This window comes from Notolepis coatsorum (genome assembly GCF_963971535.1).
Source record: "Notolepis coatsorum genome assembly, chromosome: 3".
NCBI classification, from domain to species: Eukaryota; Metazoa; Chordata; class Actinopteri; order Aulopiformes; family Paralepididae; genus Notolepis; species Notolepis coatsorum.
Genome location: NC_140167.1, coordinates 46,076,127 through 46,101,815, shown reverse-complemented (window position 1 = coordinate 46,101,815; position 25,689 = coordinate 46,076,127). Strand labels below are relative to the sequence as shown.

At 45.4% G+C, this 25,689-nt stretch overlaps 1 protein-coding gene across 1 annotated transcript in view; it reads left to right on the top strand.

Moving 5' to 3' along the window:
• Positions 1 to 25,689, top strand: part of mtfr1l (mitochondrial fission regulator 1-like) — a 57,726-nt gene that overhangs the window by 5,880 nt on the left and 26,157 nt on the right. Inside the window, exons 3-5 of the mRNA XM_084310495.1 lie at positions 6,875 to 6,982; positions 8,847 to 8,956; positions 15,850 to 16,061. Coding sequence (XP_084166621.1) covers positions 6,875 to 6,982; positions 8,847 to 8,956; positions 15,850 to 16,061 — 430 coding nt within the window. The remainder of the gene's footprint in view (positions 1 to 6,874; positions 6,983 to 8,846; positions 8,957 to 15,849; positions 16,062 to 25,689) is intronic.

Below are 25,689 nucleotides of genomic sequence, written 5' to 3'. Positions count from 1 at the left end.
ACAGCTTTATTTACTAAATTATGGAGGCTTTTTAATCGTCAAGGTAAGAGAGGATTTGTCATGATCAACTGAAGGCGTATGCTATGGAACAATATGTGCTTGGGTTTTCAGAAAAAGGCCAGCTATGACGCTAATTATTTAGCTAATATCGATAGCTTGCTGGCTACAACAATGGCGGATGGTATTCCTCGCTGCGGGACCAATATTATTCTATGACAGCCCCACCCCCATTCACTACCAACCAATCACTGCTACGCAATATCAACGCAACGGCTGTTTAGGTTAGATTTGGGGGACATGTACGCAACGTCCTCGCAACACAGTCTACAAGACCCTCTAAAACAACCGCGTTGAAATCGCGCCGATGTTGTGTTGCAGTTGCTTTGAAGTTGCTGTAGCATGTAGAGGCCTTAATGCATGCACAGAGAAGACAAGGGTATGTATCTTCTTGTCTAACTCCAGGGAAGATGGCAAATAAGCAAATTTTTTCTAGAGTTTTCCTTTAAGCCTTGCCAGTTCAAGAGATTAGTCCTGCCCCAATGACTTTGATTGATAGCTTAATGTGATTGATACACTGACTAGACCAGGGGTCTGTAACCTGCAGCTCTTTAGCCAATCAGCTGTGGCTCCCTGGCCCAATTTTCTTTTTACATTTTTTTTATTTTTTTTAAATAAATTTTTTTGTTCTCTTATTTTGGAGATCGATGTCATACTGTGACACTGAAATGAAAAAATATTTCATCAACTAAAATATACAGTATGTCACTCACACCCCGCGTTGTTACAAAATGTAATAAGAAGAAGAAGAAATTGTATTATGAAAATAGGTTTAATTATATAAAAAATGACAGTAAATTATTATGGAATACTCTAAATGAAATAATGGGCAGGAATAAGAAACCTACCCCATCCTTTCTAGAAAGGGAAGGAAAATTCCTCACCAAACCAGTTGAGATTGCTAATCATATTAACAATTATTTTATTGGAAAAGTAGATCATTTAAGAAATAATATGCAAACAATAGATAATGAAAAATCTTATTTATTAATAAAGAATAAAATAATGAAAGATAAAAATTGTCAATTTAATTTTGATAGTGTGACTATAAGTAATGTAGAATATATGTTAAGTACCACTAAAAACAAACCACCAGGTGTTGACGGTCTTGACGGGAAACTTCTGAAATTGGTCCCTGATTTAATTGCCCCTGCTATCTGTCATATTATAAATCAATCCTTTAGTGAATGTTTGTATCCGCAACAGTGGAAAACTGCCAAAGTAATACCACTGCCAAAAAATTTGAAATTGCCATTCTCAGGATCTAATAGTCGTCCCATAAGTTTACTGCCAGTTTTGAGTAAACTGATGGAAAGAATAGTAAGTGAACAGATTAAAAGCTACTTTTCTTTTAACACATTGACCACTGATTTTCAACATGCATATCGTGAAGGACATTCAACAGCGACTGCTTTAACCCAAATGACGGATGATTGGCTGAAAGAGATAGATAAAAAGAAAATGGTTGGAGCTGTCTTGCTTGATTTTACTGCAGCATTCGACATCATAGATCACAAATTCTTACTTAAAAAACTTGAATGTTACGGTTTCTCCTCATCTGCACTATCTTGGATGCAAACTTATTTAGCAAACCGGAAACAAATAGTTTTTTTTAATGGGAGTTACTCAGAAGTTAAAACGGTAAGGTGTGGAGTACCCCAAGGAAGTTGCCTTGGGCCTTTGCTCTACACCATATTTACAAATGACATGCCTCTTGTCCTAAATAAGTCCTATATTTCTATGTATGCGGATGATTCAACGATTTACACATCAGCCTCAACAGCCAATGAATTAAATACGGTTCTAAAGGCAGAGTTGCAATCAGTGATGGAATGGATAAAGAATAACAAACTAGTTCTAAACATATCAAAGACAAGTAGCATCATTTTCGGTTCAAACCATACTCTAAGAACGAACCCAGTCTTGAAACTTTTGATAAGTGATGTGGTAATTAATCAAGTCCAGGAGACTAAACTCCTAGGGGTAACATTAGACAGTAAATTGTCATGGTCACACCATATAAACAATATAGTAGTGAAAATGGGAAGAGGGATTTCTGTTGTTAAAAGATGTGCTCATTTGTTACCACTAAATTCTATCAAACAGGTAATTCAAGCTCTGGTTTTGTCAAATCTTGACTATTGTCCTGCAGTATGGTCGAATGTAACAACGAATAAACTGAAAAAATTACAAATGGTACAAAACAAAGCAGCACGTATAGCGCTTCGCTGTGAGTACAGAACTAATGTTGCAGTGATGCACAGTTGTTTAACTTGGTTACTTGTCAAACATAAATTACTCTGCTCACTCCTTGTATTCACTAGGAATATTCTTGTTACAAAGATCCCCTCAATTTTATATAACAATTTATCAATAAGTCTTGACAGACACAACCATTCCACCAGACATGCTTCTGCACGAGGTTTTACACTTCCAAAAGTGAGGTCGAATGCAATGAAGCGAACTGTCATGTTCCGTGGTATGCAGGAATGGAACTCTCTTCCCAGACATGTTAAGCAGGAGAATAGTAAATGCCGTTTCAAAATCGTGGTAAAACAACATTTTCAACCAAAGAAATTGACATTCCCTAATAGATAGTGTGTACGTAAATGAAAATGTATGTGTCTGATATTTTTATCTTGTATTATGAATTTGATTAGGGTTTTTATTGTTGTTTTAATTGTCTGTATGACATGTAAATGTTGTGAGTGTATAAGGGTTTTTATTGTTGTTTTAATGGTCTGTATGTCATGTAAATGGTATGAGTGTATAAGGGTTTTTATTGTTGTTTTAATTGTCTGTATGACATGTAAATGTTGTGAGTGTATACGTCTGTAACTGTATTTTATGTGTTATGGACCCCAGGAAGAATAGCCCCAGCACTGCTGTGGCTAATGGGGATCCAAATAAACTTAAACTTAAACTCCCTGCCGTCTGCAAGTGGCTAATCTTGAGTTTTTGACCCCCCAGTAAGCTAACCATGGATAAATCCAAAAAAAAGGAAAGTCTGAGGAAAATAGAGGGTTTAATTCAGCGTGGACAGATTAACACTTTAATCGCCGAAGACGCTGTGCAGCGTCTTTCCCCGCCATGCTTATTCTGCCGAAGACGCTGGACAGCGTCTTTGATATCAATATTTCAAAAATCTGTGATCGAAATCATATTTCTCCCCCGGAGACATTATATGTACTGGTGAGCCCCTCTCAACTCTCCAACGGTTCAAGAGCGCCATCTGGTGGCCGATCGGCCGATCGGCCAAACAGGAAGTGATGCGGATGAAGTGGTGCTCACCCATATTTCGTCCGGGCACTCGCTATCGTTAGCAGGACTCCATCTTGACACACTGGATGTCGATCGGTTGCAAATATGCAAACATTTTTATTTTTTTTTCCCTCTCCTTTTTTCCTCCGATTTTCTCCCATCCCAATGTTAGTCGTTATGCCAATTCCCAATCACCTTCCTGGTCGCTGCGCACCTACCCCCCACAGTGGGTCTGGGAGAGTGGAGGCTATCACGTGCTTCCTCGGACACACGTCTAGCCAATCAACCGCTTCTTTTCACCTGGCCGCGCGGACTCTCACTGAGAGGGTGTAACGTGTGGAAGGATCACACTACCCCTCTTAGATTCTATCCGCGCTGAGCAGGCGCCCCGACCGAACTGTAGGAGTCGCTGTTTACAACGACCAGGACCCACCCCGCCAGCTTTCCCACCCTCTAATACTGCCAATTGTATTAGTGTGAACGGCCAGCCAAGCTGGTGACAACGCCGGGAGCTGGATTCGAACAGGCGAATCCAGTGTCTCCAGCTTTGGTGACGAACGCAATCTTCGCTACGCCACCTGACCGCAGATTATTATTATTATTTTTTTTATATCCACTTTTTCTCCCATTTTCTATATTTTCTCCCATCCCAATTTCGTATCATCCAATTCAACCCTCCCCTGTCACGAACGCTGTTTCTTGCCTCCCACAAGCCGGCTGCAATGTGGACTAAGTCATACATAGCACAAGTCCCCTCCGGTACTTGAGGTAACAGCAGTCGCATCTTTTCACCTGCACAGCTCGATCTCTCAGTGGCGAGGAGTAACGCGTGGGAGGCTCACGCTGCCCCCGACACTTCCTGATTCTACTGCGCAGGCGCACCAACCGACCTGTAGGAGTCGCTGTCCACAACGCCCGATCCCCACCCATCAGTTTCCCACCCCCTAATACGGCCAATGTGTATTAGTACGGACGACTAGCTAAACTGAAAGCAAATGTGGAGCGCTGGGCTTCGCGGCGAGCGCCTTGCCCACTACGCCACGTAGCCGCCCCAAATTTACTTTTTATTTTATAGATTTTCCACAAATAAGGGAAGGACTCAAATAGAGCTCCATAGTTCAGGGTTTTATTTCAAAGTAGGTCTACAGATGCCAGTGTTTTGTCTCCTCTTCTGTGTTTTTATTTCAAAGTAGGTCTACACAGCCAGTATTTTTTCTCCGCTTCAAAATCTTTCTTTTTGTTTCTTTATAATTCCATTAATGCAACAAACTGTGTGCTATAAGTATAAAGTATAATACATCGCAAATTACTTTGGGTATGCAATTGTCAGGCGTTTTATGCTAAATGTGGGGTATGCTTGGGGATATATAAAACGTTATACACTGTTATCTACATTTTAAGGGTAAATAGGTTGTGCGGCTCCCTGAGCATTTAATTTTGTGGGAGGGGGGAAAAGTGGCTCTTTTGATAGTAAAGGTTGCGGACTCCTGGGCCCTCATTCATCAACGTGTCTTACGCACAGATATGTGCTTAACCTGTGCGTACGACCATTTCTAAGCAAAGAGTGGGATTCATCAATTTCAACTTGAACTTGACTTCGTGCTTATGTGTACGCACAGCTCGGAGCACACTTAGCTGACGCCCAGTGGTAGAATATATTATTACAACAAGGAAATGAGCTTCTGTGCATTAGTTTCAACACTGGCATGTCCTGTATGAACCGTAATTCATTATAGTTCATTGTAAAATAGCAACAGTAGTGTAATTATGGTCAAAACCCTATAAATAGCATTCGGAATAATAGATATTTCTCTCAGAATGAATGCAGCATGGTTTATATAGCGTTATCGGAATATACGGGGTGTACTGACTGACTGCGCTCCGCGTAGCTCAACTCGTTATTATTTTGCGCACAGACCGCAGAAACACGGGAACGTTTTGATTATATTTAAAAGGCTTTACGTTAAACGAAACAAGTGGAATTTCGAAGCTGTAAGCAGAATACAAGTCATATGAACACCCACGATATAGTGTTCTTCCCCCTTTTTACTGTATAAGAAAGAATAAAAAACGCATTGCAATGACACCAGATAGTGGACAGACTATGTAAATATGATGATGGGATTCAAGTTCGCGTTTTTGTTGACATGCTGTCAGAGTATGATATCTTAATCAAACATTCTAGAACATTTGTCGTCACTGATCATGTCATAATAGAACATATAGGCTACATGGCATGGTCCATTGTGATATTGTGTAGACTGTTATTACTGTACCGGTACCACCCATTGTGACAACAGCCTTGTGAGTCCCGCACACAAACATGATGGAATTCAAGTTCATGTATTGAAAGGCAGGCTACATCATACAGTGAGATTCATTGTTCTTGTATATGCTCTCGTATTATTGTTTATATAGGCTACCCAATACTGACATCAAAATAGATTGTAAGCCTCTAGAAATCATATGCAGCAGGTAGAAAATTGACGGAAAATCCGTCGCGATTTGGAATAAAATTGAGGAGAACTTTAATCCCTGGGTATTAATCAAACAAAACGGGAAAAGGCAGTCATATTCCAGCACGGTCTTTATTAGTGTTTGCGCTGCCCAGGCAGCAATGGTTAATAGATATCATATCCGACATCACCGTACGTCTACACGTCTGTCAGACTGTCACATAACACGCTTCCCTCGGCTTAGTCCATTTTTCCACATTTCATGGGGGTATTCCATTACCGTATATGGTTAATCGGGGCGGTTCTGGTATGCAAATACTTAAAACAGTGCACGAGCTCAAACGTAGGATCAAAGTCATATTCATCATGACAGGTGTGCGTAGAGCCTGCGTACGCACGTGTGGTGAATCCCGTTTATTTTGTGCGTGCACTGATTCTAAATTCTGTGCTTACGTGTGGAAATAGAAGATTTTCCACGTCACGTTGATGAATGAGGGCCCTGGACTAGACCTATTCTGCCATGCTGCCTTTCCTGCACCCACTCGTTACTGTACTAATCAATGTGAAAAGGTATCTATAGTAGCTCCTGGAGAAGTTTTAGTTTAAGAACCACAATGGTGGGTCTATTTGACCTTGTTATCTAAAATACTGTCATTGCAGCTATATGTCCAATAGTTAGCTTTGTTAGATAGTTAGCTAACAGGCTAATGTTGTTAGCGGCTCAAGATACACAGCTCATCTGACACAGGAGTGGGAGGGGGAGATAGATTGACTTGTCTCTAAACCTTCAACCAGTTCTGCTAATAGCTGCCTATTTTGGTCTTACCGGTATTACAAATAGAAAGCTTTGTGTTATCTCCATTCACAGTGAAGAAGTTCCACACAGGCGACATGTTGTGTGTTTTTTGCTGTGTGTGTGCATGTACATTTTACTGCACAGAATGGGATATACTGAAACTGCATGGCCGAGCCAGTGCAACCAGGCCCGACCCACCAGCCAGTCGATCAGTGTACCCCCACATTGGGAGTCTACATATTTTCCACTGACACGAGTTGTTTGAGGACTACTAACAGCATGGTACTTGTCTCACACTCTTCAGGAAGTTATTCCTATTTGGCAGAACAAGCCCCATGGATCCACCCGTAGTGTTGTGAGAAGAATAGGCTCCACTCTTGCCCTCAAACCCCCTCAAAGGGCATGTTTCCAGGTAAATGTTGTGTCCTATATTGACTTTTATATTGAAATGTTTTGTTTCTGATAATGTTGCCCTGTTTTCAGATTTGTTTATTTATGGTATTGTATTACAGTCCCCTTACTCCTTAACACTTTCAGTGTCCATCACGTCATATGACGTTTTATCAGCCCCCCCCTGAATGCCCACGACGACAATTATCGTTTTATTATAATTTTTTTATCCACTTTTTCTCCCATTTTCTATATTTTCCTCCATCCCAATTTCGTATCATCCAATTCAACCCTCCCCTGTCACGAACGCTGTTTCTTGCCTCCCACAAGCCGGCTGCAATGTGGACTAAGTCATACATAGCACAAGTCCCCTCCGGTACTTGAGGTAACAGCAGTCGCATCTTTTCACCTGCGCAGCTCGATCTCTCAGTGGCGAGGAGTAACGCGTGGGAGGCTCACGCTGCCCCTGACACTTCCTGATTCTACTGCGCAGGCGCACCAACCGACCTGTAGGAGTCGCTGTCCACAACGCCCGATCCCCACCCATCAGTTTCCCACCCCCTAATACGGCCAATGTGTATTAGTACGGACGACCAGCTAAACTGAAAGCAAATGTGGAGCGCTGGGCTCGAACAGGCGAGCCCAGCGTCTCCAGATTTCGTGGCGAGCGCCTTGCCCACTACGCCACGTAGCCGCCCCTTATCGTTTTATTTTTTTATTAGCGATCTGAATTCATATTTCATCAACCTAGTCTCCCGTTGGTACACCAGCCCCATCAGCAGCTCAGAATGAGCTGAATAACTGCACGTCAGTCGCTTAGACTGACCTGGGATCAGTCGATATGTAGAGGCGGGGCCAGCTGGCTCCCTGAGCTGGCAAGCCGTCTGATGAACATGGAAGTCATCGCGGGACGGGCATCAGCCTGGAATATATATTCACAGTAGCCAATCGATGGTAGACAGTAGTGATCGATTTTTGGAATGGTGATCAGGAATTGGAATGATCTTTTTGGAGAACATCTGATCTGAGGTGAGGAATCTATTTTACCAGTCTTGGGATAATCAGAGTTGTATTCGCTGAGACATCAACGTGTCCCCTATGTGTGATGTGTCTCTGTGCGCGATCGCTGATGAGGAACTAAGATAATCGATTTTCAGCTCGCGGCCCCAGCGTGCATACGTACACATATACTATCGATAATCTAGCGTTTATTTGAAAACGATTCATAAATAGGCCGAAAAATGACAGTTTTTGTGTATTCTAGAATATTCCAGTAAACGTCTTTTATCATGGAATCTTTTTATTTTCCTTGAAAACGAGGGCTTTTCAAAATGCTATAAAACGAAAATGAACCGATAAAAAAACAATCCGCTTCGACAATGTTGACTGGAAAACGAGTCATTGATAAGCGACGGGCAGATTAGACACAAGCGGCGGCACACCTTCCCGCTGCCTCGCTCCCACACATAGCACTCCGTGGGAGCAACGGAAACAAGCGGGAATGCTTATGTCCAAGCCATGCCAAGCATGTAAACATGTTCGGATTGCAATGCATTTCACAGGAGAGCATGCATACTGATACTGGTAAGAACACACCCTGAGCTTCCCGTCTCAGAAAAAGCACATTTATTGTTGTTTTTGCAAATGATTTACAATTGTTGCCCAGTGAGAGTCTGCAGGGAAATTGTAGCTAGTACAATACTGAACAGATCAGTGAAATTGAGTCTCTATGATTGTGTCCGGTATATGGTAGACAGACCGCGAATAGTTATGGTAAAAAATAGCGAAGTTATCCTTTAATTCAAAAGTATTGTGATATGGTTATTAAACGTGAGGCTTTATCATGACAGGATATCTCGTCAACATCGATTTGTTATATGTCGTAGGAACTACCAGGTCTGCCACTCCTGCGCCCTATAGCCGGCCCTGCGGTCCCTACCTTGGCGGACATAGCCTGGATCGCCGCGGACGAGGAAGAAACATACGCCAGAGTGCGGTAAGTGTGCAGTTCGGTGTGTCAGTTAATATGGAGTTGTGACAAATATCTGGTCAGTGGAGATCTGTGGAAATGCCATGTACCTTATATTATTGCCCTTCATCTCGCCTGTCGTCCGTATCCTGTGCACCAGCGAGGTGACGTAGAATGACATTTTACTAAATCAAGCTTATCAACCCCTCCAGTTTGAGCCGTGCTTTGAATGATCCATATTTAAATATTTTTTGGGTTTTTCTGATTCGTTGGATAGCATAGTAACAACAGATTGAGAGTTGGGAGAGGACGAGACAGGAAGGTGGGGCAGAGAGGAGTGAACTTGGTGCATGTAGGTCATGACCCATACTCATTCCCACATTATCATACAAGTACCCCACAAGTACACGACAGGCTCCTTACCCCATACACGACAGGCTCTTTACCCCACAAGTACACGACAGGCTCATTACCCCACAAGTACACAACAGGCTCTTTACCCCACAAGTACACAACAGGCTCTTTACCCCACAATCTCGCCTCAGACCTCCAACACCATCACCCTGAGCATCGGGTCCCCCCAGGGCTGTGTTCTAAGCCCCCTGCTGTACTCACTCTACACACACGATTGTGTGGCCAAGTTCAGCTCCAACTCCATAGTGAAGTTCGCAGACGACACAGTGGTGGTGGGGCTGATCTCAGACAACGACGAGAAGGCCTACCGAGAGGAGGTTGAGGTACTGGAACGTTGGTGCCAGGACAACAGCCTGCTCCTGAACATTGGTAAAACCAAGGAGCTGATCGTGGATTATAGGAGAGGACAGCAGGAGACACACACACCACTGATGATTAACGGGGCTACCGTGGACAGGGTGAGCAGCTTCAAGTACCTGGGGGTCCACATCTCAGAGGATCTGACATGGTCAACACACATAGACACAGTCGTAAAAAAGGCGAAGCAGCGCCTCTACCACCTGAGACAGTTAAGGAAGTTCAGAGTATCGGGGAAGATACTCCAGTCCTTCTACTCAGGAGCTGTAGAGAGCATCTTGACCGGAAACATCACTGCCTGGTATGGGAACAGCACGGCACAGGACAAGAAGGCCCTACAGAGAGTGGTGCGCTCAGCCGAGCGTACCATGGGTATTACGCTACCTCCCCTGCAGGCTCTATACAACAAGAGGTGCAAATCCAGAGCCTGCAGGATAATGAAAGACCCCCACCACCCCAATAACAGCCTGTTCCAGCTGCTGAGGTCAGGCAGACGCCTGCGAACCCCAGCTACTAGGACGGAGAGGCTTAGGCTAAGCTTCTTCCCCCAGGCCATCAGAGCCTTGAACAATGAACATTGAGAGACACAGAAACTGAACTATCCACACACAAGCACACACTAGCACATACACGACACGCACGCTGAGCACGCTCACACACTAGCAGCCACTTTAACACTCATGCCGCACACACGCACACTTATGGCCAGAGGAAAGGCCACTTAAATTAGTATAACATCAGGAACAGTGTATTGCACTACTAAAGCTACCTAGCATGTCCTATATGCTCTGTAAATACTATGTACAGATACCGAGATGGCACACCATGTACCTGTTTATTGCACTGTTGTTTTTTATTGGATTCTATTATATGTTGTACCACTGTATTTTTATTAGACTCTATTATATGTTGTACCACTGTATTGCACATCGTCGCTGTTACGTGCCCCCGTGGGGAGACGCAACACTAGGCCACAGACAGGATAGGTGAGGATGCAGTGACACAAAACACCATAGACGGATTGTAAAATAACAATATTTATTTTACACAAATGAGATCAGCAACACAGAGAGCAAAGAGGACCTACCAGTGAGCACCAAATAATATCAAAATGAAACAAAAGCCCCCCCCCGTTACAGGCGCGGACGCCCCAAAGTACAGGAGGTGGTGCTCACTCTAAGCTGGTGTCTTTAACAGTAGTTCTCCTACGTGATGCAGATGTAGACCCCAGGGTTTCTTCCTGCCCTCAATGTCCCTGTGTGCGAAACAAAAGGTTAGAAATGGGAAAAGAAACAATTATCACATACAGGGTGATAATTGGATACACAACTACACAATACAGGTAATGGGTTACAGACAAAATGTATAATAGGTAGGAACACACAAGATACAACTATACAATACAAATAATAGGCAACCAGAGCGTTCACCAGCTCTCACACCATCTGTAGCTCAACAGAGCTGTAAGTGGCTCATGTAACAGACATGAGCCCCACAGAGCTTTAACTAGCTCTCACACAAAATTAGCTCCAATTAATCTTTTACCAGCTCTGACACAAATGTACCCTAAGAGCCTCAGCTCTATTACCAAAAGCCACAAAAGAGAGTGTGTAACAAAGAGTGTGTACAAAGACACCAAGAGCTCTACTTTACCACATCAATGAACCAGAGAGCTCTACCTACAAAAGCACCAACACACTAGAGCCATAGTTACCACCAACACAGACCAAACGAACCAGGGAGCTAACTAACACTGAAACAAAAAGGGTATATGAAGGGAGTGGATGTTGATTGCAGAACGAGTCTCAGCTGCCGCTGCACCGGGGTGAGTGGGTGATTGACCAGCTGCTGCTGCAACTGGGAACCTGGGGATATGTAGACACAAGAGGGAGACAAGACAAAAACAAACAAAACATGCCTATATACACAACAGATAACATACATTACTCCTATATATATACACATAAGGACACAGTCCGTAACACTCCCCCCCATAAAGAGTCAGCCCATGGCTGGCGACAACACAACACCCAAGTACCCCATCAGTTTTCCCAAAGAACACACATCATAACACAAAACAAAACATCCACCACTGCCACCAACCAAACAGACCATCACCTTCCGCCTCTTCATACCTCTCTTGGTAGCATTTGACATGATCAGGGGTGCTGTTGACACAAAATGTCCAGGGGTACAGCAGACCCAACACCAACATCAAAAGATTTAAGACCGTGGTCTGAGAAGGCACCTCACAAAAAGAAAACAGAGGGACGGTTCATGGTTAAAATGCACAATGGCAGACTGCTGCCCTTTCCCTCCTCACAAAGTAAAATACATAATACAATGTGAGAAAGTCCACACAGCACAGCACAAAATGCAGCGTTACAATACGCTGAGCAGCAGAGAGACCCCCCTCAGAGACAGCACTAGCCTCCTGCAGCCACTTTACAAGCCTGCATACACAAGACAACAAACCCCTCACCTGAGGTTTGTTGTGAAGAGTCTCTCCCATCAGCTGCTTCAACAGCCACAAAGGACCGCCCATTGACCGAATGCTTTTCACCATCGAACTGACCACCTCTCTGCTTCCAGCTAACCCTGGAGCAGGAGCAGTAAACGAACATGTGCCCAACCCAGCGTCTTCACTCTGGGCAACCACCAGCTTACCACAAGTCCTGGGTAACCGTGGTGCCTCAGAGGCTAGTGTTCCCCGTCGAATTGTCCCCCTGTCACTCGTCACAACTACAGGTTGTGGAGCACGGGTGATCGCACACACTGGCACATCTGGGAGAAACGGAGCAAACACATCAGGGCACAAAACATTAGGGTGATCCAAAACACATGGCATAACTCTGCCACCAGCGATGTCATTACCCAATAAAAAGGTGACGCCACCCACTGGTAATGATGGGCGCACGCCCACCTTGAACACCCCCTTTGCCAACCCGCAGGTTAAATGTATCTGATGGAGGGGCACCGACACAAAGCCCATGCCGATCCCCTGCACCAACACACTAGAGCCAGTCGATGACTCATCACAAAATGGTAACATGTCTGCTATGATGAATGACTGTGCTGCCCCAGTATCCCGCAGTATGCGTACTGGACGCTGGTCCAACTCACTGCCACTGAGCGAGACCAACCCGTCCGACATAAATGGACTGTAACTGGGACCTGGGATGTCACACACTGTCTGGACCAAACCAACCGCTTTAGGTCGTCCATCTGTCTGAGACTGCTCCTTGCGTCTCAGAACAACACAGTCACTTATTACATGGCCCACTTGATGACAGTAAAAACACTCCCGCTCCTCCTTGTAGCGGGGAGATACTGAGCGGGGCGGACTAGTCTGCCCAACATAGCCACTGCGGCGGATCTGCGGCGGACTAACATGTGACCTAGCTGGAGTGTGAGCAGAGGGATAAAACGTCCTACTCTCATGTCGGAGAGTACCAAACGTTTGCCTATGGGTCAGCACAAACTCGTCAGAGAGCACTGCAGCCTGAGCCAACGTACCCACTTTTTGCTCATTCAAATATGTAGCCAAACGGTCAGACAGACTACCTTTAAACTCCTCCAGTAACATTAACTCAGACAGAGAATCAAAATCAGCTACATCACAAGCCCTGCACCACCGATGAAATAGGGATTCCTTCTCACGAGCGAACTCCACAAAAGTACTGCCAGGTAACTTTCTGTGAGCTCGGAATTTTTGCCTATATGCCTCCGGCACTAACTCATATGCTCGAAGTACAGCCGTCTTAATTATGTCATAAGACAAACTGTCAGTCAGAGGGAGGGCAGACAGAATTTCCTGGGCTTTTCCCGTTAACTTACATTGCAGTAAGAGAGCCCAGACCTCTTTAGGCCACTTTAAAGACGTAGCCACCCGCTCAAAAGCATTAAAATAGGAGTCTACCTCCGCCTCACGAAATTGAGGTACTAAAGAAATCAGTCTACTCACATCGTAAGCCCCCACCGCCGTGGAAGAGGGTTGAGTAGGACTCCCAATCTTAGCAGCGTCGAGCTCCAGTTGCTTCAACTTAACCTCCTTCTCTGCATCCACCCGGCGGTTCTCAGTGTCCAGCTGGCGGGTTGAGACCTCAGCCTCCAGCTCCATTTTTCTAACAGCCAACCTGTGACTATTCTCCTCCCTCTGTGCCTCCCTCTGCGCCTCATATTGCAACCGTGCTAAACTTAGCTGAAGACTGGCCTCCTCAGCACTCCCACTAGGGAAAGATGCTGCACGTCCGTGCACTGGAGACGTGACACCCGAAAGGGGAGGCTTATCCTCTACCCCGTCTTTAACCGGGTCTACCACCGGAGGTTCCTCGCCCTCCTCGTCTGTGACTAGAGGGGAAGAAACAAAAGACGCTCCCTCACCGACACCGAGCACCTTGTTCCACACCAATATGCGCACCACCTCTTCTCTCAGGTCAGCCTTTGCCAAACTTTTAGAAAGGGCGACCTGAAAATGCGAGGCGATGGCAAATAAGTCTTCCCTCCTACACTGATCCAAACGATCAACCGAGGGATCACCCAGGAACACCTCCACCCCAAAAGACGACATCCCTACCCAGACCAGTGCACACACACACCAAAAACACACCTAATAAACCACCACCCAAAACCAAAACCAAGCAACGTGCCCACCGCACACCAACACCAAATGTCTGTCGCCCAACTACCGAGCCCCCATTTATGTTACGTGCCCCCGTGGGGAGACGCAACACTAGGCCACAGACAGGATAGGTGAGGATGCAGTGACACAAAACACCATAGACGGATTGTAAAATAACAATATTTATTTTACACAAATGAGATCAGCAACACAGAGAGCAAAGAGGACCTACCAGTGAGCACCAAATAATATCAAAATGAAACAAAAGCCCCCCCCCCGTTACAGGCGCGGACGCCCCAAAGTACAGGAGGTGGTGCTCACTCTAAGCTGGTGTCTTTAACAGTAGTTCTCCTACGTGATGCAGATGTAGACCCCAGGGTTTCTTCCTGCCCTCAATGTCCCTGTGTGCGAAACAAAAGGTTAGAAATGGGAAAAGAAACAATTATCACATACAGGGTGATAATTGGATACACAACTACACAATACAGGTAATGGGTTACAGACAAAATGTATAATAGGTAGGAACACACAAGATACAACTATACAATACAAATAATAGGCAACCAGAGCGTTCACCAGCTCTCACACCATCTGTAGCTCAACAGAGCTGTAAGTGGCTCATGTAACAGACATGAGCCCCACAGAGCTTTAACTAGCTCTCACACAAAATTAGCTCCAATTAATCTTTTACCAGCTCTGACACAAATGTACCCTAAGAGCCTCAGCTCTATTACCAAAAGCCACAAAAGAGAGTGTGTAACAAAGAGTGTGTACAAAGACACCAAGAGCTCTACTTTACCACATCAATGAACCAGAGAGCTCTACCTACAAAAGCACCAACACACTAGAGCCATAGTTACCACCAACACAGACCAAACGAACCAGGGAGCTAACTAACACTGAAACAAAAAGGGTATATGAAGGGAGTGGATGTTGATTGCAGAACGAGTCTCAGCTGCCGCTGCACCGGGGTGAGTGGGTGATTGACCAGCTGCTGCTGCAACTGGGAACCTGGGGATATGTAGACACAAGAGGGAGACAAGACAAAAACAAACAAAACATGCCTATATACACAACAGATAACATACATTACTCCTATATATATACACATAAGGACACAGTCCGTAACAGTCGCGGGCAAGACCAGCCGCATTTCATTGTATACCTGTATGCTGTGACAATTAAAACTCTTGACTTGACTTCCCACAGGTAACCCAACCATGGATTTAATTATTTTTGTGATTGGCCGAAAGAAAGTGTGAGACAAACATGGATTTTCTGCTGCATTTGATTTTCACGCGAGAAACGGATCATCGGAGACTAAAGTTACCTCCTCGATTGAAAGCCACAACACCACATGAGACCAGACCGCCCAACATAATAATCCTACAGTATATGAGCTATGAACATGAACAGTGAGAGTGTGGCGTTTGATTCTTCCGAGGCATAGTCTCATGTGTTGCGAGCCTAGCTTTCCTCTCTTTTGTTGTTTCTCTCTTTTTTCTTCAACTTTATTTTCTTCCATCAGGAGTGACTCACGACCTCTGAGGCATGAGTGGCGACCCACGCCCCTCCTGGTGCTCCACAGGAACTCGTCCGTACCCAACTTCCGCCGCGAGGGAAAGAAGGTGGAAGGGTTGAGGAAACCCGGCGTCACGGCGATGAACCGGACCACCGCCCTGCAGGACGAGCTCAGCAGACTCCGCTCACAGATCGCCAAGATCGTCTCAAACGAGTCCGGTAGGATCCATTACAGCCGGACACGTTGCACCACCATTTGGTCTAGCGCGTCAAAGCAAGAGCTTAGTAAACTCCAGCTCGCTCAAAATAGAGCTGCCCGACTCACTTCACTGCTCTATAAGGAATAGTGTGGAGGGAATGCATGCTAGACTGTCGTGGATGAGGGTGGACGAGAGACTAGCATGCAGTTTGATTCGGTTTTTTAAGAACATTTGTACCTTAGGTAAACCCACTCACTTGTATTCTATGCTTTAATCCACCAATGATAGACATGACCATAATACCAGACATGCTTCAAGTAGTCGCTTTACCCTACCTCTGCCTAGAACCAATGCTCTAAAGAAAACTGCAATGTATAGAGCCATAACATATTGGAATAGGATGATCCCATTACATATCATACGGATGGAAAACAAGGACAGTTTAAAAAAGAAACTTAAAGGAGCCATAATCCGGTATACCTCCCAGCCATAATTGCATTAATTTTCTGAAGGACATTATTGTGTGGGGAAACCAATTTTACAGCATGACAAAAAAATTGGGATACACCGATACTGGTATTGGATATTGTTACAAGCTGGCTCAAGCATGTAACAAAAAGGGAGGCACGATTTAAGAAATAACAAAAAGGAATTTATTTTAATATGAATATAAAAAGGTACAAAAGAACAAAACATGTCAGCCAATTAGGGGTGGGACGATACATCGATCCAGATCGATATATCGATCTATTATCAATAATCAAATACGATCGATGCAACATAAAAAGATAGATTCATATTGCGATACTGTTATTTTGAAAATCCCCTCGTGAGCATATCCGCCCGGCCGGAACAACAACATTAGCTCAGCGCAGTTCTCTGTGTCGACGTTAGATAGTAAATATATTGCTTCAGAGTCCGCCTATTTTGCCCGAAATAAGTGCCTGTTGTTTTTTCCCCCACAAGGGGTTAAATGCATCTAACATGCTTTCCATCCTCGCCATTCCTTTATGCCCACGTCGCGTTAAATACCGAAATTAACGTTGCGTTAGCGTGAGCTAACTAAGCTAAGCAGCTAACCATGAGAGGAGAGGAGAGGAGAGAGGAGAGGGGACTTGGGAAAAAGCAGGGGTGGGGGCACTGGGCAGTCTACCTTTCTGTGGGGGACTGGGGAGTGGGCATTGTGTGTCTGTGTGTGTGTGTGTGTGTTACTGAGGATGGACAGATAATGTTGATATTTAAACATGAATACATAATATATGTATTCATGATCATCATGCAACATAAAACAATTGTAGGAAGTTTGGGAGAGGAAGGGGTTTTAGCTTGCGTGTTGTGAGTTCCAAAACATTTTACTTAAAGTTTAAAACTCAATATATAAGAATTGAACAGGAGGTCTATTTGTATTAAAAACAATAGATTGTTTTTCATTTAAATGTCTGGAAGAGCTCAAAAATAAAAACATCAATTGATATTTCTGTAGCCTTTTTTTAGTTGATCTAAATGTGACTGGTTGTGTTAAATGGGCACATAATATCGCCTCATATCGATCGCAGGCACCTGAATCGAATCGTATCGTGGCAGACTTTGTGATATCGGCAAATATCGTATCGTTGTCCAAAGAATCGATATCATATCGTATCGTGATGAAACTGGTGATTCCCACCCCTACAGCCAATATGGATGAGTATCGGTGTGTAAGGAAGATGAGTGTGCTTGGATGAGTATGTGTAGCATGAATGTTGTAAGTGTAAAAACCAAGGTAGGCTTCCAAGCAAACAGGTGGCGAGAGGAAGCCCAGACTAAAGGAAGCCTGCATGTATAAAAGATAAGATAAGATAAGATATTCCTTTATTGATCCCCTTGGGGAAATTCGGTATCATAGCAGCATGGGGGAGGGGGGAGGGAACGTACAGGTAGTAGAAGACATACAGGTCACAGAATTATAGTACAGTGGAGAAGTAAAAATTATAATAGAATAAAAAGGCAATATACAATATAATTAACTCTGGACATGTGCATATGGGCAACAAGGTGCGAGATGAGGGTATGTATGCCCTCTGTTATTTAAATAAATATAGTTACAATATATAATCTAAATCTAATATATAATCTAAAAATGCTAAATGCTAAAATGCTAAATGCTAAATATATGCAATATATAATATAATAATCCAATACTCTAAATCTAATATATAATCAAAAAATGCTAAATGCTAAATATATGCCTAAATATAAAGGCCTGGGACACACCGGCCCAGGTGTGCCCCAATTCAGGGCTGTACATTGCGACGAGGAAAGTGCATATTGAGCCTAAATATAGCCTGTGCGAGTGGAAATAAATTTTTGGGGGCAACCTTGCAAGTAGTGATTTTCAACCCTTTCATTCGCATTTCACTCCTAAATTAATCCATAGAAATTGTATAAAAAAATTGTAAAACATTAGCCTACAACCAGGCTACAGTGCGACATAATGTTGCGGTGCTATGAAAAAATCTGTCTGCGATGAATGAATTTACTGCGTGCGATAGCCTGTGTGTGAAAAAAATATTTGCGTGTGAAGTGAATCTGGGCCACGCTATTCTACATGGTAGTTGTAGTCTATCGTGCTATTAAAGACCATGTCCCCGTCTGCATAGAGCAGGGGTCTCAACCGCTGGATGATATTTTGCGGTCCCCTACTTGACATCAAAGTTTAGTGTTAGTGCGGCCCGTGCGCAACTTTTTGCAGCGTCGTTGTGCGAGTTGGATGTTTTATTTATTTTATCACTTGTAGGCTATCATGGCGCAGGCTCATGACGGCAATGTTACGTTACTGACTTGGTTGAAACGTGATTCCGGTGTGATACCAAGTGGAAGGAAAATATATCCAGTGCGTATGGCAGGCATCCTCGAAATTCTCCGCTATCTCCTCTGCAAGCAGTGTTCTGCCTGTCCGGCTGCACTGCTCCACACTGTCTGTGTCTGTCTACTCTGGTCCAATCACATTCATCGTCCCGTCAGCGTTTTTTCCCCCCACCCACAGTCTGCGAATCAGAGACAGAGTAGGGCGGGTCTTCACGGAATGCCTGTCGTTCAACCGGTCCGAGTCAGAGCGAGAGTTGACAGCGCATCTACAGGTAGTCTAATCTGCAGGTACTGTAGCTAGTAACCCCGTTCCCAGTTTTATCTCCGTGAGATAAATGTAGCTAGCAGCCTAGTTTCGCCAGCAGGCAGTTAGTAGAAAAATGTGGCATGTTCAAAGATGGCCAGTAAAAGAAAAGTCGACAGTGAAAATCGCTGCAATTCAAAGGTGAATGGACTGAAAAATATGCGTGCATCCTCCCAGCACCAAACCAATGTGCCTAATATGCCAAGAAACGGTAGCTCTTGTGACGAGTGGCATATTTGAAACGCCACTACGAAACAAAACAGTTATTTTGATGCAACCTTTCCTCAAAATTCAGTGCTAAGAACCACAAAAATAAATGGAATGAGATCATCATATCAAGCTGCAAGCAGAATTATTGTTAAAGCTATGTTACAATGAGAAAAAGCAACCAAGTCCTCACTCAGTGGCATGGGTGTTGGCTAAACACAAGAAGCCATTCTCTGATGCATAAATAATTAAATAATGTATGACTGAAGTGATGGAGACCATGTTTGAAGGCAAACAAAAGCAAATCCTCCTCAGATAGCACAGCAACCAGAATAACTGAAATACTGGCTGATGATTTGATTAAACAGCTTTATGATAGAATAAAAAAAAATGCACAGTGCATTTCCATAGCTGTGGATGAGTCCACTGACACCACTGAGAATTTGTGGAATATTTGATGCGGCCCAGACTCAACCTCCAGCGGCCCCCAGGTAAATTGAGTTTGAGACCCCTGGCGTAGAGTCCATACATCCAACACCAAATCCCATCATTCCTAGCGAACAATCGAAACGAAACTGAATGTGGCCTATTGCATCACCAAAGAAGAACTTCCTTACAATAAATTTAAGCCGCTAATTTTGCTCTGCAAGAAGAACGGAGCGGATATCAGTCCATCTTATGACAACCACGTCCGATGTGGAGAGATGATAAGAGACCATAGCCGATTAAATTAAGTCGGATCTGGCAGTGATGATTGACGGGGACACGGACACTTATAACAAATGTCAGCCATGCATTAGGTGAGTAGCCCACTATTAGGATGTTTTTCAATACTTAAATACTGTCTACTTAAATTTCCTTCCGGGGATCAATAAAGTATCTATCTATCTATCTATCTATCCATCTATCCATCTATCCATCTATCCATCTATCCATCTATCCATCTATCCATCTATCCATCTATCCATCTATCCATCTATCCATCTATCCATCTATCCATCTATCCATCTATCCATCTATCCATCCATCCATCTATCCATCTATCTAATAACGAGACAATATGCAAATAAGATAATACTAATAATTGTCACGGTTCCCCGTATGAAAGTGGCTTGCAACTTACTGCTGGTAAAATCACTGTTTATTTCTCATTTTGCATAGTATTACATTCCTCTTCTATAAACAATCAAAGTCCCACCGTAAGAGCGATGGCCTCATACAGGTCCATTAAACCTTTTTGATTAGAGTCTTTCCTTCGAGCTAAGTTGAACGTTAGGTTATGACTATAACCAAGTTCTGTTAACACTAGTGGACGCTCTGCGTCTGTTGCATATATCTCGCTTCAGCATATATACACTGAATAATTTCACAAATGTACCTTTAAATGCCAGCATTCATCTGGCCACACCCCCATCCGCTTACCTATATCACAATGAAAAATCAAGGGCCGCAGCGGCGTCTAGACGCAGAGCGTCCACTAGTGTTAACAGAACTTGGTTATAGTCATAACCTAACGTTCTGTATCACACTAGCTCCCGCTCTGCGTCTGTTGCATAATAGGAGCTGAGCGGGAGCTAGAAGCTCGACAAATACACCCCGCTGAGGCCCCCCACAGCCATCAGATCAGGGAGGGCCGAGCCCCCCCGACCCACCCTAATGGAGGGCACCCCCCCTATTGGTGGCTTCACGGGAGGGCGACGGACCCGACCGTGCGAAGAGGCACTCAAGCAACTCAACGCACAGGGTGAGCAGACCGTGGCTTGACCCCACGACTACACACACGCACAACCCGCATGCCACCCTGGAACGAACGGAGGAAACAACCTCGTTACTGCCCCCAGAATCACGGGGTCAAGGGCAAACCCAACCCCGTGGCAAGGCCGTAGCAGCGGAGCGCGAAGGAAGACCCAGACCCACCAAAGGGACTGGACCCCCTGGAACGGGGGCCCGGAGAAGTCCATGATGCCAGCATCAAGACCCCACCAGGTGGGCACGTAGTGCCCCGCCCCCCACATCGCCAGCGTATTCGGACAAAGGCCCCTCAGCCGAGCGGGCCCTGTCCCCCCAATAGTACACCGCCTGGCACACTGACCCTGCAACAGGCAGTTAGCATGGCCGTAAGCACACAAAAAAGGTTAACCAACGGAAGCAGGCAGCGCACCGGGGAAAAACCAGGCAACAGGCTATCAACCCTAGCCTGGAGACTGCGGACGAGACAGGCGCCAGAGGGGACAGCTGAACACAGCCGCCCCGGCGGAAGGAGCGGAAGCTGGCGGTGTTGCATGACCAAGCCTCCATTTAAAAACCCCCACCCAGAGGGGTTGAGGCAGAGAAGGCTGACACGATTGGCAGACGTCATGAACGTGCAGGGGCACCCTCAAACGGTGAACCCGGGAGTTGACACTGCTCCAACACACCAGGGAATCAACCACCTTGGTGTTACCCAATGCGGTGGTTGTTCCTATAACCCCTCAAGAAAAAACGCAAACACACCTGCGGGTATACACCGGCTATACCGCAGTACAAGTGTTTCAGTTTTCAAAAAAGGGTTAACCCAGGCCTACGGGTCGACGAAACATTACTTCGGACCGGGCCTGGCGATACGGGAAGCACAGGGTCACCAGAGGAGGTCAAAGACCACCCCAACAGGCCCCTCTTCGCCATGCGTGAGAGAGGAGCGAAAAAGAATGGAGAACCAGCCCCTAAGCACACCGTACTTGGTATTTCCAGGCGGTATCCCAACCAAGTACTAACCAGGACCAACCTGTGTAGCGGCCGAGATCCGACGAGATCGAGCGTGTACAGGTCGGCATGGCCGTAAGCCATTACGACAGTGCTGAGTAAAAAACGTACCCAACCAGGGTCTCCATAGCGCTTAACCCTGTGACACCCGGACCGACCTGGCATTTTTCCCCCTGAAAAAAGCCCAAGTCCCTCAGGGTACCAGAACAGCAGATCTGCATCCCCGGCGGACAACGGGTTCAACTGATCCGGACCAGCGTGACCAGAACCAGTCCCGTGCCCTAACCACGCCGACATGCCTACTCCAGGAGAAAGGGCAGATATGCGTGTCGATCTTAACATGAAAAGAAGGCGCCACCCAGACGTTCGGGCGAACCGCGCCTGGTGGCCCACCCCAAGGGCGTGAGACCCCTCTACATATGTTCAGATCCATTCCGTCATCATCCCCCAGACATGAACGAGAATCCGTCGATAACCAACCCAGGTCGTGGGATGTGGTCGTCGGAAGAGGAAAAACCCCCATCTCAGTTGCTTTATAAAAACGCAGTTTTAACCTCAAGCAACCAAGGCGTGCCAGTCAGTCGCCTGTTTACAGCGAGCTAGCACTATACGTGCGTCGGGACACACCCCCATCAATGAACAGGCTATTTAGACCTGTCATTGAATCCCCAAGGCGCCCAGGGGAACGACAAGAGGGGTGTGACACTTCCTAACTCCAACACTTTTTGAATAGAAAAGAAGGAAGCACCAACAGTATGTATCCCAGTCTACACAGCCGGGGGTAAAAAAATTTCACATTTTTACATCCCACCACCCTCCCATAGGAAGGAGACGGGGATCCCCAGAGAGACTTCCCACGCGAGCTGTACAGATTGAAAAGAATATATTGCACCTTGAGCCATGTAAAAAATTGGTTTTAGGGCTCTCCGGGGAAGAGGCACTGAACCCATACACACTCAATAATCGAATTGAATCGAATACATACACAATAGAATAGGACACCTTCTAGAGGGTCCACTCACTTTGACAATTTGAGGAGGAAGGCTCTGTACTCTGATGGAGGCTCCCTCACATGGAAGGAGGAGTCCGAACTCACAGAAGGCCCGAAAAGGCGCTTGGTGAGGAGGAGCCCTGACCACCCCCCCGAAACAGATCCATCACATGGACCTGAACAGCACACGGAAGTCCTACCAACAGAGACGCGCACGGTGACGTACTCTATGGCGGGGGAATTTCTGCGGTGCACACGCCCAATATTCTAGGCCGTGGGACCAGGAAACCCCCCCCCCCCCGTAACGTGCCGAACCGCAACGTGACAGGAACCTTGAAGGACAGGGGGTGTACCCCTGACCGACAGAAACAAGGGGGAGAGGAAAGGTTACCAGTTCACCCCTTTACGACCCCACACCCATGATATGATGTAATGACAAAAAGAGAATATGACACAGTCATAGTCAGCTCTATGAAGCGTTTGACAGCTTCACACAGCGCATGAGCTAACCTGTTATCTGATTTTTACTAAGGAAAAAACACAGAATAGAGAGGGCTCTCTAAGAGCCCCGGTCCAACATACACATGTGCTTCTGTGGCCAGTCCAACCCAGTTGTAGGTCACATGACACACACAACCCATCATCACCTACAAAAAATGGCAAAAACACTCTACAGAGGAACGTCGTTTTTCATAATGAGAGAATACATAATTCTCGATTAGTATCGGCCACAGGCCTTGCTAAGCACACACGACAGCGACCAAACAATCTTTTCTTTTAGGAAAATAAAGTTTCTCCAGCTGTTTTAGCACAACCTCAGCAATCAAGCTAAGGGTTACATCGCATCCCTACCACACAAAAGACACAATGTAGTGCAACAACATGTCTGATAGGAGGATGAAAAAGTCCCAGGGAACCGGGGGGAAAACACAATCCTCCTGCTTTACCCTTAATACGGCCAGTTAAAACAGGAAAACCTGTTAATATGTGAACACACTGTTCATTGTCATCACAGGCTGAGATGTGAGTACACGGTACATAACAACACACATGATGTTTCTCACACAACAACCAGATCATTTTCACATCTGTAACAACCCGATTTGCCCGGAGAAGCTATTTACCAGTGACAAAACAGTTCACACAAAACTCGCGTCGTATCCCAAATGTATTGCAGCAACACACGTTTTTGGAAAACAGCGTTATTTACAAAACATATAGAAGGTAAAGCCAGAAAGACGCGTATAAGGTCTGGCCAAACCTTGTCCTACCCAGAGCGTAGATCAGCGAAGTGCAGTCTTAAGACACCGTAGAAAACACAGCCATCCTGTGTTGTTCGATCTGGGCAGCGTCGCCGCTCTACCCGTCGCAACGGTCCCCTTTGTTGACGCAATCCTTGCCGTCCTGGCTCAGGGCAGGATCGACGAACATCCCCTGTCAAAGATGACGTCGTAGTCAAGAGTGTAAAACATGTTATAATCAAAGCACGTTCAACAGAGTAGCATTAAGCTAACGGCCGCTCCAACCGTCGGTCGCTACTGCCCCTGCTCGCGAGACGCCGAGCGAACGGCGCACGCGACCAGAGGGGAGCTCACGGCGGCGCGCGAGTAGCCGGAGCTACCTCGCGCTGGCCTTGTCCGATAGCAGCAAGCTAACGTTTCCTAGTGATCACAACAGGCTAGCGCCACAGCTAACAGCTGACTGGCTAACAGTAGGCCCAACCTCTGTAGGCCACGCAGTGATCCCAGCAGGCTAACGCCGCAGCTAACAGCTGACTGGCTAACCGTAAGCTAAGCAGCTATCACCTGAACTTGTACACAATGATATAACACTCACCCAGACAGGCCGCCGTTCTGAAACCCTCCTCACTTTTTAAGAGAAAAGAGAAACAAGATGTCAACACAGCTTTACAACGGTGATTTTACCAACACCCGACGGAATCAGCACAATACCAAACTGGCCTGTGTAGCTGACTTGAACATAGATCTTCCGCTATCGAACATCTTATGCACATATCTCCTCGTGAAGGAATACTCTCATTTGGATATGAAAGAAGGGGCTACACGGTGACAGGGAGATACCCACTCGTCCAGAAAACACAGGGATCACCAGTGTTAATGGTCGCGGCCCACTAGTTAAAACTACATTCTGTCGCCTAGGTGGCTGAACAAAGGACCCTAGCCTGGGGCCGGTTTTCATAAACATTGTCAATTAGCCCCCATAGCGGATGGGGGTGTGGCCAGATGAATGCTGGCATTTAAAGGTACATTTGTGAAATTATTCAGTGTATATATGCTGAAGCAAGATATATGCAACAGACGCAGAGCGGGAGCTAGTGTGATACAGAACTGAACATTTCACTGTCAAAAGCACAATCGTAAACAAGGTTGTGTCGCAACACTGTTTTCAAAATAAAGGTCACATATACAAATACTGTAGTAGGCCTCTCAATTCTTATAAAAAAAAGTCCCGGATATACATAAACATTAATTGGCATAGATCTCTATAAACGGCCCAACACATTGATCACTTTAGGCACACACTGAAACCAGTAAC